At 36.0% G+C, this 13,128-nt stretch overlaps 1 protein-coding gene across 1 annotated transcript in view; it reads right to left on the bottom strand.

The window, feature by feature from the left end:
* Positions 1–496: 496 nt before the first annotated feature.
* LOC144967018 (uncharacterized) overlaps positions 497–13,128 on the bottom strand; it is a 41,705-nt gene continuing 29,073 nt past the window's right edge. The window contains exons 2-4 of the mRNA XM_078903762.1: positions 4,716–5,753; positions 3,803–3,923; positions 497–2,640 (exon numbers count right to left, since the gene is read on the bottom strand). Of these exons, the coding sequence (XP_078759888.1) occupies positions 1,318–2,640; positions 3,803–3,923; positions 4,716–4,933 (1,662 nt within the window). The 5' untranslated portion in view covers positions 4,934–5,753 and the 3' untranslated portion in view covers positions 497–1,317. The remainder of the gene's footprint in view (positions 2,641–3,802; positions 3,924–4,715; positions 5,754–13,128) is intronic.

Raw genomic sequence — 13,128 nt, 5'->3', positions numbered from 1 at the left:
TCAAAACATGATCATATTTATAATGTTTTTTCCCCTCTGGATACGCTTTTATGCTCGTCGGAGAAATATTTCATATGGGTGTCCGCCATTGTTCCGATAGTTTAGAGCCAGTTACTAAGTTACCATGCGTCATACAAGGGAAGTGACGTTTCGACTGTTGAAGAGTATTCCAGCTGTAGTATTAGTATAGGATCAAGCTTTCCAAACAAGAAACTGTCACAAGTATAAGCACTCCTAATATAATATCATAGCCTTATGCCCGTACTTTAAACATAACTCAACAGCAATTCTTTTCCAAGCATCGACCAATTCAATTCATTCTTCACGTCTTTATCGATGCTCGACATCTCAGAACTTCGAGCCACAAAGCTCGCACCTCATATCTACATTGTGGGGGCAATTTTAAACTTTTAATAAAAGAATATATTCAAAGTTAAAGGTCACTATCTATGCGACGAATTAAAAATGAAATAAATAAGACTTTAAAAAGTTGAGGTTTTTTTGTTGTTTTTTTTTTACATTATGTCATTATGGAGATGTCAATTTATTCATTGAGAAAATTTCTCGGCAGTCCAGTGTAAAATCCAAAGATGGGAAAATGAAGGAATCGAAATCAACAGTGACAGACAGTGAACAGCATGAGTGAAACACTAGCAGAAATTACTGACCACTATTGTTTCTTATAATTAGGTACCCAATCAGTGAAGAAATGGTCAATCAGTTAGTTTACAACATGAGGCAATCGACATGTTTTAGTTTAATAGCAATCCTATAACTTTCGAGGGGTTCGCGTTTTACTTTTTCATAATTTTACTTTCCACTATGTAAATGTGGTCAAATTCGGCTTAGACAAAACATGTGAAATTAATCGCTCAGCAAGTCAGATAAAGTTGACTACGGTTGGGATCATGACAGGTTGGAAAGCAAAAATATCATTTCACGAAGGCCGCGTGACACTGACACTAGGATGTGTTCAGATGCGACAATTGTAAAAATTGTCACTTGACCTTAGCAATACATATCAACCGTATAAACGATCCATGAGCTTTGCGTGCCGCTCTGAAACATTCCCAATTATGTTACGTTCATTCGACTACGTTTCACGAATTTGAGGAATTGACTGATTTCAGATAATTGACTGAGAATTTACAGGTCTTATATATACATATATTATATATATATATATATATATATATATATATATATATATATATATATATATATATATATATAGTCCTTTGAGGACTGATGCTGATAGCAATGATCTTCTAAAATCAATAATAAATGAAGGAAACTCATTATATTTCTCAATGTTGATCATTCGATCTCATCTCTTTCCTTTAAGTTGTCCGCCAATACATTGTCGTAAACGCTCATCTTAGATGAGGTTACTTGATCAAAGGTCATGGGACGACGGGCAGAGGGATAGACCAAAGGCTGGGGCTGAAAGACATCGTCCACCATTGAACTCCTTGCAGAAGAAGCAGCTGATGATTTGCTAAGCTGCATTTGAAGCTGATGTTGCTGTTGCTTCTTTTCTTGTTCGTGATGCATTTTATACTGTTGCATTTGCCTTTCTTGGAGTTGTTGTTGTTGAACTGGTTGTTGTTGTTGTTGATGCTGTTGCTGAAAAGTGAAGGGGTTTGGAGTGTACTGTCTTTGTAGACTGTAGGAGTTGATTTGTCGTGGAGCGTAAAGATCTGGTTGGTTTTGTTGCGGGTGTCTTTGATGACGTTGAAATTGCATTTGTTTTTCGTGATAAGATACGTTACCGCTCGGGTATTCTTGATGGTGTGGAGTTGACGTCACCATTGACGTGTGTTCAACTGTGTTGTCGTAATCTTTATACCTATCATCCCCGCTTTGATTTAATGCGTCCTGTCCCATTTGCACATGCGCCATCAGACCATGTGACTGCGATGACACACTGCTGTGTTGCTTCTTTGCCGGTAGGTGCTCGACTCGCACGGCAACTTGTCCAGGGTTGATAGTTCCAGGTTGTTTATTTACACTAGCATATTCTACTTCTCTGATAGATGATGTAGATGGCTTTTGCCCATGTCCAAGATGAGTTACGGGTATTGGTCTCAGAGTCGAATACTGAGACCCCGAATTTCCTGAATCAAAACTTAGTTGTATACTTCTAGGGGAAGCATAGGTATCTGTGAGGGAACCACCACTGATAGTACTTCCGTCCCCTCCTGTAGAATAGTAGTGACCCGCGCTTCCGCCCCCATAGCTCACGCTACTGGCTGGAGACGGGAACGGCTGAGTCGAGTCGACATGGGTGATTTTGATTCCCCCTGTACCAACCGTACTCCCATCGACATAGCCTGTTCTTGGCATCGAATTTGCCCTGCCAGCGCTGCTACTTCCGGTTGAAGGCAAACGATGGGGACGTTGGTTGTTCACCACTTTCATAGAATTAGCCTTACCATTGTTGCTATTATTATTGATATTATGTATATTGTTTATCGGCAAAACCCCGTAATCGCCTAACTCGGGTGCCAAAGTAACTTTTTTCACTCCGAGAGCTCCATTCCGTTTCAGAGTAGAATCGGGGGATTTGAGAGCGGGGGGTCTTCCAACGCTGGAGTATCCGGCGGCATCTAACGTCATCTCGTCTGACCACGTGGACTCCTGGAAAAAAAAAAGAAAATTTTAAAAACTGATAAATTGTGCCGATCTGATTCAAAGTAAAGGCGAATTCGTTTTCTTTTATTTCTCTTTGATTGTGGAAACAGAACTTGTAGCAAATCTTATTGATTCGCAATCACGGCATTGAAAATTATTATTGATTAGCAAAATTTAACTAAAATACACTTTTATAATGAAAGCTTGCAAGGGGCTGAATACAGGTCCCCTTTGTTTGAAATGCATGTTTAGCAATAAGATATTGAGAATGAAAATTGAGTTTTATTCTCAATATCTTATTGCTAAATATGCATTCAAACAAAGGCGACCTCTATTCAGACCCTTGAAAGCTTTCATTATAAAAGTGTATTTTAGTAAAATTTATACAAGACATCTTCAGAGAATTACACACACACAAATACCCAAACACATGGGCGAATTTATTTGATCTCTCGTGGTGGGTAGGAGGTCACTTAATGAATCTTCTATCCGTCTGTTTTCTGAGTTGCTTTCTGTCTTTGTGCGACCATGTGGTCTTGTGGTATGACCGGAAGGTTCGAGCCTCGCTTGGCGCATAGTTGAGTCCTTGGAACATGCTCTTTACTCATATTCTCTCACCGTACTCATGTGTAAAATGAGTACCTGGCTCATAACAGCGTCTCTGTCGAAAAACAAATTGTAATATCACCTAACAGAAGTCATGTCACATTCTACACGTCACGTGTAGCTGTTGGTCAAGCGCATTAAGCACATTTAGTAGATATTCCACTATTTAAAAGCTCAAGTTTGGGGGGGGGGGGGTTGTCTCGGGAAGGGGATTACTTGGTTTTTTCCTGGCCCTTGCCGGAGTACTTGACTGGAAGTAAAACAGTCAAATATATACAGTGTTAATATTGGGAGGTGATATTTATTTGTGGTAATTTGGGTTAATTCCATTTAAATTCTGCTATAACAGGAGTCGGTTATAACAGAGATTTTAGGCCGATCCCCCCATCACCGCTATGCCGAGGTTCCAGTGTGTTAAGTTATGATTTCATTGTATATGAAAAAGATAATCGTACCTCTCGTTTAAACAAATATAAGTGTTCTATCTCCTAACACTGTGTTGTGAGCTAAAATTGAGGCTAAAACGGTCTATCTATAAGTGTAGAAAACTGTGAAGTCTTACGGTCGTTTGTGTACTTTGGTCTCTTGTGCCGTAGAAGAAGTAGGCGTAAACTGTGATCCCAAAACAGACGATGAGGCCCAGCAAGCCGAAACCAAACAGGAGGCCACCCACAACTTTCAAGCTGGGATGAAAATAGGAATTATGATTATTATTATTATTATTATTATTATTATTATTATTATTTGAAAATGATTGAATGATGATGAAAGTAAAGAGAGCAGCGAACTAAAAGTTTATATCTAAAAAAAATATTAAAACAAATAATTTAAATATATTATATATTATATATATTTATATATATATATATATATATATTATATAAAATAATTATATATATATTGAAATGATAATATGATAATAATAATAATAATAATAATAATAATAATAATAAATAATAATAATAATAATAATAAATAATAATAATAATATATAATATATAATAATAATATATAATAATATATATAATAATAATAATAATAATAATAATAATAATTTATAAATAATAATAATAATTATATATATTATTATATATTTTATTTTATATATTATTATTATTATTATATTATTATTATTATTATATTATTATTATTATTATTATATATTATTATTATTATTATTATTATGTATGTGATGATGATGATGATGATGATGATGATGATGATGATGATGATGATGATGATGATGATGATGATGATGATGATGATGATGATGGCGATGATGGTGAAGATATAATTGCTGGGTAGCAATCTATGTTGGTTTTAGAAAACATAAGAGGGATACAGAGAGAGAGAGAAAAAAAAAAAAAAAAAAAAAAGAGAGAGAGAGAGAGAGAGAGAGAGAGAGAGAGAGAGAGAGAGAGAGAGAGAGAGAGAGAGAGAGAGAGAGAGATAATAATATTGATAAATAATCTTACCCAATACTTGTTATAGCACCGCCAATGATCATGAAGAGAATCCCCATACAAAACAGGAAGAGAGACATCGCCAGGACCAGCAGCAAAGGCTTTCTGGGGATAATCCATTTATGGTGAGCGTGAAATTGCCACCTTGTCTGGCCATGCCGTTTGCTGTCGTTGTTCGTGTTAAGGCCGGTGCCCGCATGGCCGTCGTCATCCTCCATAAGAAAACACATTGTGAGTAAAAAATGGTGAGCAAATGATGCTCCAACCTTATGCCATTCACGACATGAGAACTGTTAAAAACGTATTAGAATTTTCTGCAAATAAACGATATCCACAGCAACATGACGATGAGAAATTCTTACTATTCTGAACACACTGAGTAACAGTTAGTTTCTTAGAACGAGCTTGGAAACCCCCAATGATAATTCTGTTAGGTACGTACGCGATTTTGATGATAGAAAGATCAGTTGTGATAAACCTTGTATTTTTCGGTTGGTGGGGTGAGGGGGGGGGGAGGGGTATGATTCAGAAAGGTCTTCGTAATCCTGCAAGATTATAATTTACTGCAAATCATATGTCAATTACATGACAACATTTACACAAGATGCATAACACAAAAGTATTCTGTTATCCCAAATTATAAGAGAAGAACGATGAGGAGGTAAATTTTAGCTTCAATCAATCAACAAACGTGAAAAGTGTGGAAGTCCCGGGTTTCTCCTTGACGACCAGGCAGGACGATCAATTCAATAAAACACAACAGAAGGTTACATAAATCAATGCTGTTTGTAGAAATGATGCTCTAAAAAAGCTCGAAAATTTGTGTCAATACAACGGCATTGTTATGGATATGACTAAATCTTAAAAGTGTGGCTAGTTAAATGTATTGGCCAACATCAACAGCACCAGATCTTGTCCTTTCATAGAATTACTTATTATGCACATTCATGTCCTCTTTGGTACCTCAGCGAAGGTTGTCAGGCTGTGAAGAGTTCAAATCATAAGCTATTGGCTGATCAATGGCTGAACAATTATTTTCATTGTTGGTGCCTGAAAAACAAAGAAAGAAAGGAATGAGTGGTTAGGGGAAAAAATAATGCTATAATTGTTGAAACGAGCTATTTGTGACCCCTCGTCTCAAAATTGTATTAAGTCGGGATGATTAAGATGCTTAAATGGAATTTGTAGCCAGAAATATCATGCTTAAGTTGAGTTTATGTGATTTATAGAGGAGAAGGAATATCATATTTTACTGTACTAAATACCAACGTTTCATATTTTTGACCAGTTTAACTATAATTTGACTTTTAGCATCTGGTCCATCCCGACATAATATCGTTTTGAGACGAAGGGTCACATTTTTAATTTTGTTATTTACGAATAAATAATTTGTCTGGCAATAACAAAAGAGACGAAACACAAACATATTACAAATATATGACTGTTGCAAGGCGAGAACTACGGAAACAACAGATTGTCACGAGACATGTTAATACGCTTCAACAGTCGTAACGTCACTTCCCTCGTAATGACGCATGGTAACTTAGTAACTGGCTCTAAACTATCAGAACAATGGCGGACGCCCTTATGAAATATTTCTCCGACGAGCATAAAAGCGTATCCAGAGGAAAAAAAAACCATTATAAATTTGATCATGTTTTGACTTTTATACATTCTGATCACAAGACATATGAAAAGTTCTAGCCAGCATGAAGAATAGAAAGTATCGATTTTCTTTGTTTATAACCATAATGACCGCAGTTGCTGGGCGACGTGACATCAGACCATTGAATCCAATTGGACATCAATGTAATCAGGGCTCCCTGGCTGTCTCATCTGATAATTATCCCAATGATCATTGAAAGTCACACGGTGTCACGACAAGCTAACGAGACTTGAATATTACACTCGGCGTCAGAAATAACGCGACGCTTTTCATTGCGTCCTTTGAAACGGGCCATCAGTTGTCACTGATATATATATATATATATATATATATATATATATATATATATATATATTTTTTAATTTATTATTATTATTATTATTATTATCATTATTATTATTATTATTACTATTATTATTATTATTTTGATTTATTTATTTTTTTAAACAGAAAAGAAAGTTTGAATATTAGACGTCTCTGCCTTCATCATAGTTTGTGTTTATCCCCGTTCGTAGCGACATTAAGGAGTTAACGATCCGGTTATTTTTTTTATTATTATATTCGCTTAATGCGTCAAAAACAAATTTTAGGTCACTCACGGATACTCCTTGAAGTGACATGTGCAATATTCCATTTCCGTTCGTTCGTCCGTTCGTCACGATCGATGCAGAACGAACATGGAACCTTCTAATCTCTCCCATTATACGAGTTTTATATAAGATTATTTCAATTTGTTGTTATCTATTTTGCAATTTTCACATGGTAATAGAAAAAATATAATAATGGTGAATTAATCTGATAATTTATATATTTATGTCAAATCTCTACGAGCTAAAACAGCCAATACATGGAAAAGACTCGCCGAAAAACCGAGCATATAAATTTTTCCTTTTCGCCGGTAACTGTCATATTGCTAAACGTTTTTAACAATGACGGAGATGAATACTGTGAGAAGGACTTATTATAATCATCATCATCATCATCATCATCATCATCATCATCATCATCATCATCATCATCATCATTATAATCATCATCATCATTATCATCATCATAATAATCATCATCATTATCATCATCATCACAGTCATCATCATCATCATAAAATCATCATCAAACCACATTATACAATCAAGTAATCACTGTGCCAAGTCACAAAGGTAGCCAGCAATCTATTTTTGAAAAACTCCATTCTCTCATCAAGACAAATGAACGGAAATAGAAGGTAATAATTATGTTTATTGGTGTAATTGAAAACACAGAGGATCAAACAACCCATCTCAATAAAGACAGGTTTTTGTTTACCGATTAGCACAGAACATGTTACACCAGTTTGCCTTCATTTATTTACAATTCTGATTACCGCGAGTAAGTTATAGGCTTGTGCGGCTATGTGGTCTAGTGGTATGACACTCGCATTCAGATCGGAATGTCCTGGGTTCGAGTCTCGCTCGGCGTATAGTTGAGTCCTTGGAAAAGATTCTTTACTCACATTCTACCACCGCACTCAGGTGTAAAATAAGTACCTGGTCGTCAACAACGTTGTCTCTGTTGGAAATAATTTGTATTATCGCCTAACAGGAATTATGTCTCGTTTTACATGTCACGTGTTGATGTTGGCCAGGGACCCTTTGTAAAGCGCTTTGAGCACATTTAGTGGATATTGCGCTATATAAAAACTCGAGTGTGTGTGTGTGTGTGTGTGTGTGAGTGTGTGTGTGTGTCTATCATTGAGGCAATGCAAGTATTTTACGTTAATTTGAGAATTTTATCCAACAACGCGACCATAAAAAGACTCGAGATTTTCAATAGCGCAATATCAACAACAAAAAAGTGCTCAAAGCGCTTTACAAGGGGTCCTTAGCCAACAGCAATACTTTACATTATGTAAGACGAGAAAAGACGCCTGTTAGGTGATATTACAAATATTTCAGAGACAACGATATTACTGTCCAGGTACTTATTTTACAAGGAGTCAACTGAGCGCCGCTCAGCTTTAGAAAATTATGAAATACATTTTTATAACGCTTACTCATTCATTATTATAATATACGGTTTTAAAATCAATTTCCTCATGGTTGAATACAAATTGTTTGTTTATTTATGTATTTATCTTTTTATTTATTTATTTAGTTGTTTGTTCATTTATTTATTTATTTATTCGTTTATTTATTTATTACGTGTGCTCTAAGAGATTTTCAAATGTCCCAAACTGACATTAACAATTGACATGAAGGCGATTACAGTTTTTGTTTTTTCCCTACAGCCATTATACACTTAGTCTGACGACTGGGAAAACGTATGCTAAAAACACTTTCCAAGGACTCAACTTTGCGCCACCTACAATGGGACTCGACCAATCAGGACATGAGCCGAATGTCATAATAAGGGAACTACAAAGCCGCACAGTAGACAGCGGTAATTAATTCAAATTGAGCTTTTATATAGCGCAATATCCACTAAAAGTGCTCAAAGCGCTTTACACTGGTTCCCTGGCCAACAGCATTACTTAGGACGGGACATGACGCCTGTTAGGCGATATTACATTTTTTTCGGACAGAGACAACGCTGTTAACGGCCAGGTACTCATTTTACACCTGAGTACGGTGATAGAATGTGAATAAAGAGCTTTTTCCAAGGACTCAACTAGGCGCCGAGCAAGGCTAGAACCCAGGACCTTCCGATCCGAAAGCGAGTGTCATACCACAAGGCCACATAGCCGCACAAAGGTTATTTTCAAAGGTTTTTAAAACTTAGATTTATTCTGGTTTTTGTTTTACCCACTCTATACTATAAGATAAGAAAACTCTGTTTTACTATGGCTTCTGGGGTCACCTTAATAAAAAGAAACAGCTGGTATTGTCACATCCAATAAAATTTTGCAAATGACGACATATAGGATTAGGATACCTTATGATTTCCAACGGGCATAAAATCACGAATTTAGACCGTCGCTACTTAATACATAAATAAATAAATAAAAATGAGCTTTTTAATAGCGCAATATCCACCAAACGTGCTCAAACCGCTTTACGAGGGGTCCCTAACCAACAACAACATTTAACATATAGGACAAGATATGTCAGGCGATATTATCATTTTTTCGGACAGAGTCAACGCTGTTAACGGCCAGGTACTCATTTTACACCGGTATACGGTGAGAGAATGTGAGTAAAGAGCCTTTTCCAAGGACTCAACTATGCGCTGAGCGAAAACAAAGATCCCAATAAACTGAATGTCGTTATCAAAGATTAGAATCGTCTATAGTATGATCCAAATAATAATAAATACTTTGGTGTGACGCTGGACCACAAACATGTCCGTCTAAAAAACAAGACTATATTGTTAAATAAATAATAATGTGAAATAGAATGTAAGCTAATAATAGTAATATATATACGAAAACAGATAAAATGGACGTTTCGGGTTTCCCCTTTATCAACAAAATAGGATGAATGAAACACTACAGACGATTGAGATAATGTGGTAATGGCGCTGTTAAGATGAATAAACAAGAACTATATTATGAGGCTGACGGGACTCCTTGCAAAGCATCTTCAACAAATTCGATGGTTATTCCTTTATATAAAATCTCATATTTTTAATGAGACGACCATACTTTTGGAATAACAAAGGACAAGGAAAAAAAAATTGAGCTTTTATATAGCGCAATATCCACTAAATGTGCTCAAAGCCATACTTTTGGAATAACAAAGGACACGGTAAAAAAACATAATTTAAAATTGAGCTTTTATATAGCACTAAATGTGCTCAAAGCGCTTTACAAGGGCTCACTGGTCAACAGCAACATTTAACATGTAGGACCGGACATGACGCCTGTTAAGCGACATTACATTTTTTTTCGGACAAAGACAACGCTGTTACCGGCCAGGTAGCCTACTCATTTTACACTTGAGTACGGTGAGAGAATGTGAGTAAAGAGTCTTTTCCAAGGACTCAACTATGCGCCGAGCGAGGGTCGAACCCAGGACCTTCCGATCCGAAAGCGAGTGTCATACCACTAGACCACATAGCCGCAAGGTACTTTTGAATTCGGTCTATAACATCTGTTATTCGGGAAATTCCCTATTAAATGGTAATCTTGGGATGTTTAAATTTAAGCACGTGGGCAGAACAATAAAACCGCCTGTGCTAGTTTTATAATCTTCCCTACCTTTTACAGACCGGGTTCGGGTTTTGCTCTAATCAAACAGTGAACTGCTGAAATCTAGAAAACCATGTTTAAAATTTTGACCAGAAAATTCGTTCTACAAATATCCATCGATTTAAGTGACTCTCATCTTGGTAAAAACTCTTAAACCTGGGACCACGCGAAGTCCTAGGTTTGAGAGTTTTTGCCAAGATGAGGGTCATTTAAATAGATCGATATTTGAAGGACTTGTTTTCTGGCCAAATTTTTTAATACGTGTTTTTCCAGATTACAGAAGTTAGCTGGTTAATGAGATAAACAAAGTATAATTATACTTATATAACAGTTCAATACCCACCGTTCAATATCATCACTGACCAGTGAAGGTTCAGAAACTCTATATCTATACACGTCATTGCAAGAGTAGCATTGACGGGGAATAGAATTGTGTATGATGCGAGGTTTCATATATATATATTATATATATATATATATATATATATATATATATATATATATATATATATATATATATATATATAAACATTACGAACAGCAACATGGAATGTAAGAAGTCTGTACCAGAAAGGAAAATTAGCAAATGTAGTTATGGAAATGAAGAGATTGAATATCAATGTTTTAGGATTATCAGAGTTAGATGGAAAGGAGCAGGAGAACTTAATTATGATGACTGTAAAATTATATACTCAGGAGGAGGAGAACACCAAAGGGGAGTTGGAATTATACTAGATAATAAAACGGCGCGAGCAGTCAAAGGATTCTGGCCCATATCAGACAGAGTAATGGCAATCAAACTACAAGCAAAACCTTTTGATTTTGATATTTTACAAATATACGCCCCAACCACCAGTCACGATGATGAAGAAGTGGAAAATGTCTATCAACAAATAGATAAAGCAATGCATCAGTTTAAGTCTTCAGACATAAAACTCATCATGGGCGATTTTAATGCCAAGGTGGGCCGAGAAAGAATAGAAGATATTGTGGGCCCACATGGTCTGGGAGACAAAAATGACAGAGGTGATCGTCTTATTCAATGGTGCCGTCAACATGATCTGACAATCACAAATACTTGGTCAACAAACCACAATAGAAGGAAGTGGACATGGAAAAGTCCTGGAGATGGAGTGAGAAACCAAATAGATTACATACTCATCAGCAAACGTTTCCGAAACTCGGTTTTGTATGCCAAATCTATGCCGGGGGCTGACTGTAACAGCGATCATATACCTGTGCTATGCCCCATACGAGTTAAATTGAAAATCTGCAAAAGAGCAAAGGCTAAACCTAAATACCAACTAGACATTCTCCGAGAGGAACAGAAGATACAAGAAAAATTTGAACTATCAGTAAGAAACAAGTTTGAAGTGCTTGGAGAACTAACAGATATAGAAGAGAAATATGAGCAGTTTAAAGACAGTGTTGCTGCATCATTAGAAGAAAATGTTCCAACCACACTTAAGTTGCAGAAGAAGAAATGGATTACTTCAGAGATATTAGAACTAATGAATGAGAGAAGAAAGGCCAAAAATCAGGAAGAAAAATACAAGACTCTGAACAGGCAGATAAAAAGAAAATGCAACGAAGCTAAAGAAGACTGGATAAATGAACAATGTCACTATATAATGTCCTGCAAAGAAAAAAAATGGCAAATTCTTCCATCAGAAAATCAAAGAAGTGACAAACAAAACTAAATCAGGTGCTAAAAGTGGATGCATCAAAGACAAGCGTGGAAACACCATCATGGACAAAGACTGCATTCTAAACAGATGGTCAGAATATATTGAAGAACTTTTTTTTGATAATCGAGGAGAAATGCCTATGATAAAAGAACTGGAACGGCCTTCTATAATGAAAGATGAAGTTAGGAACGTCATGAAAAGCATGAAAAATGGAAAAGCTGCAGGACCTGATGCCATAACAATTGAAGCCTTGACTGGCCTGGGTGAATGGGGGATTGAATTCATCACAAACCTTCTAAATCAAGTGTATGACACAGGAAAAATGCCAACTGATATGAAACGATCCATTTTTATAGCACTACCAAAAAAGCCAGGGGCAGTTGATTGTGAACAACACAGAACTATTAGCCTAATGAGCCACCTCACAAAAATTCTTTTGAAGATAATTTTACTAAGAATAAGAAATAAAATACGACCTGAAATTGGGGAGATGCAATTTGGTTTTGTTGAGGACAAGGGTACCAGAAATGGAATATTCACATTATCAATGCTGATGGAAAGATGTATTGAAGTAAATAAAGATCTGTATATGTGTTTCATCGACTATTCAAAAACCTTTGATAAAGTACAACACGAAAAACTATTCAAAATTCTATCATCCTTGGACATTGATGGTAAAGATTTAAGAATATTACGGAATTTGTACTGGGAACAAGAAGCAGCAATGCGTGTTGACAACGAACTAAGCAGTTTTACACCTATTAGAAGAGGAGTTAGGCAGGGGTGTGTTTGTCTCCAGATTTATTCAACCTCTATAGTGAAATGATATTAAGAGATATCGAACATAAGAAGGGGGTGTGTATTGGAGGAAAGAATGTAACAAATCTGAGGTATGCAGATGATACG

Source organism: Berghia stephanieae, chromosome 3 (genome assembly GCF_034508935.2).
Source record: "Berghia stephanieae isolate SIO BIC M18660-M18661 chromosome 3, UCSD_Bste_1.3, whole genome shotgun sequence".
In the NCBI taxonomy this organism is placed as follows: Eukaryota; Metazoa; Mollusca; class Gastropoda; order Nudibranchia; family Aeolidiidae; genus Berghia; species Berghia stephanieae.
The sequence above is the reverse complement of the archived record's forward strand: the minus strand, read 5'-3'. Positions and strand labels throughout refer to the sequence as shown.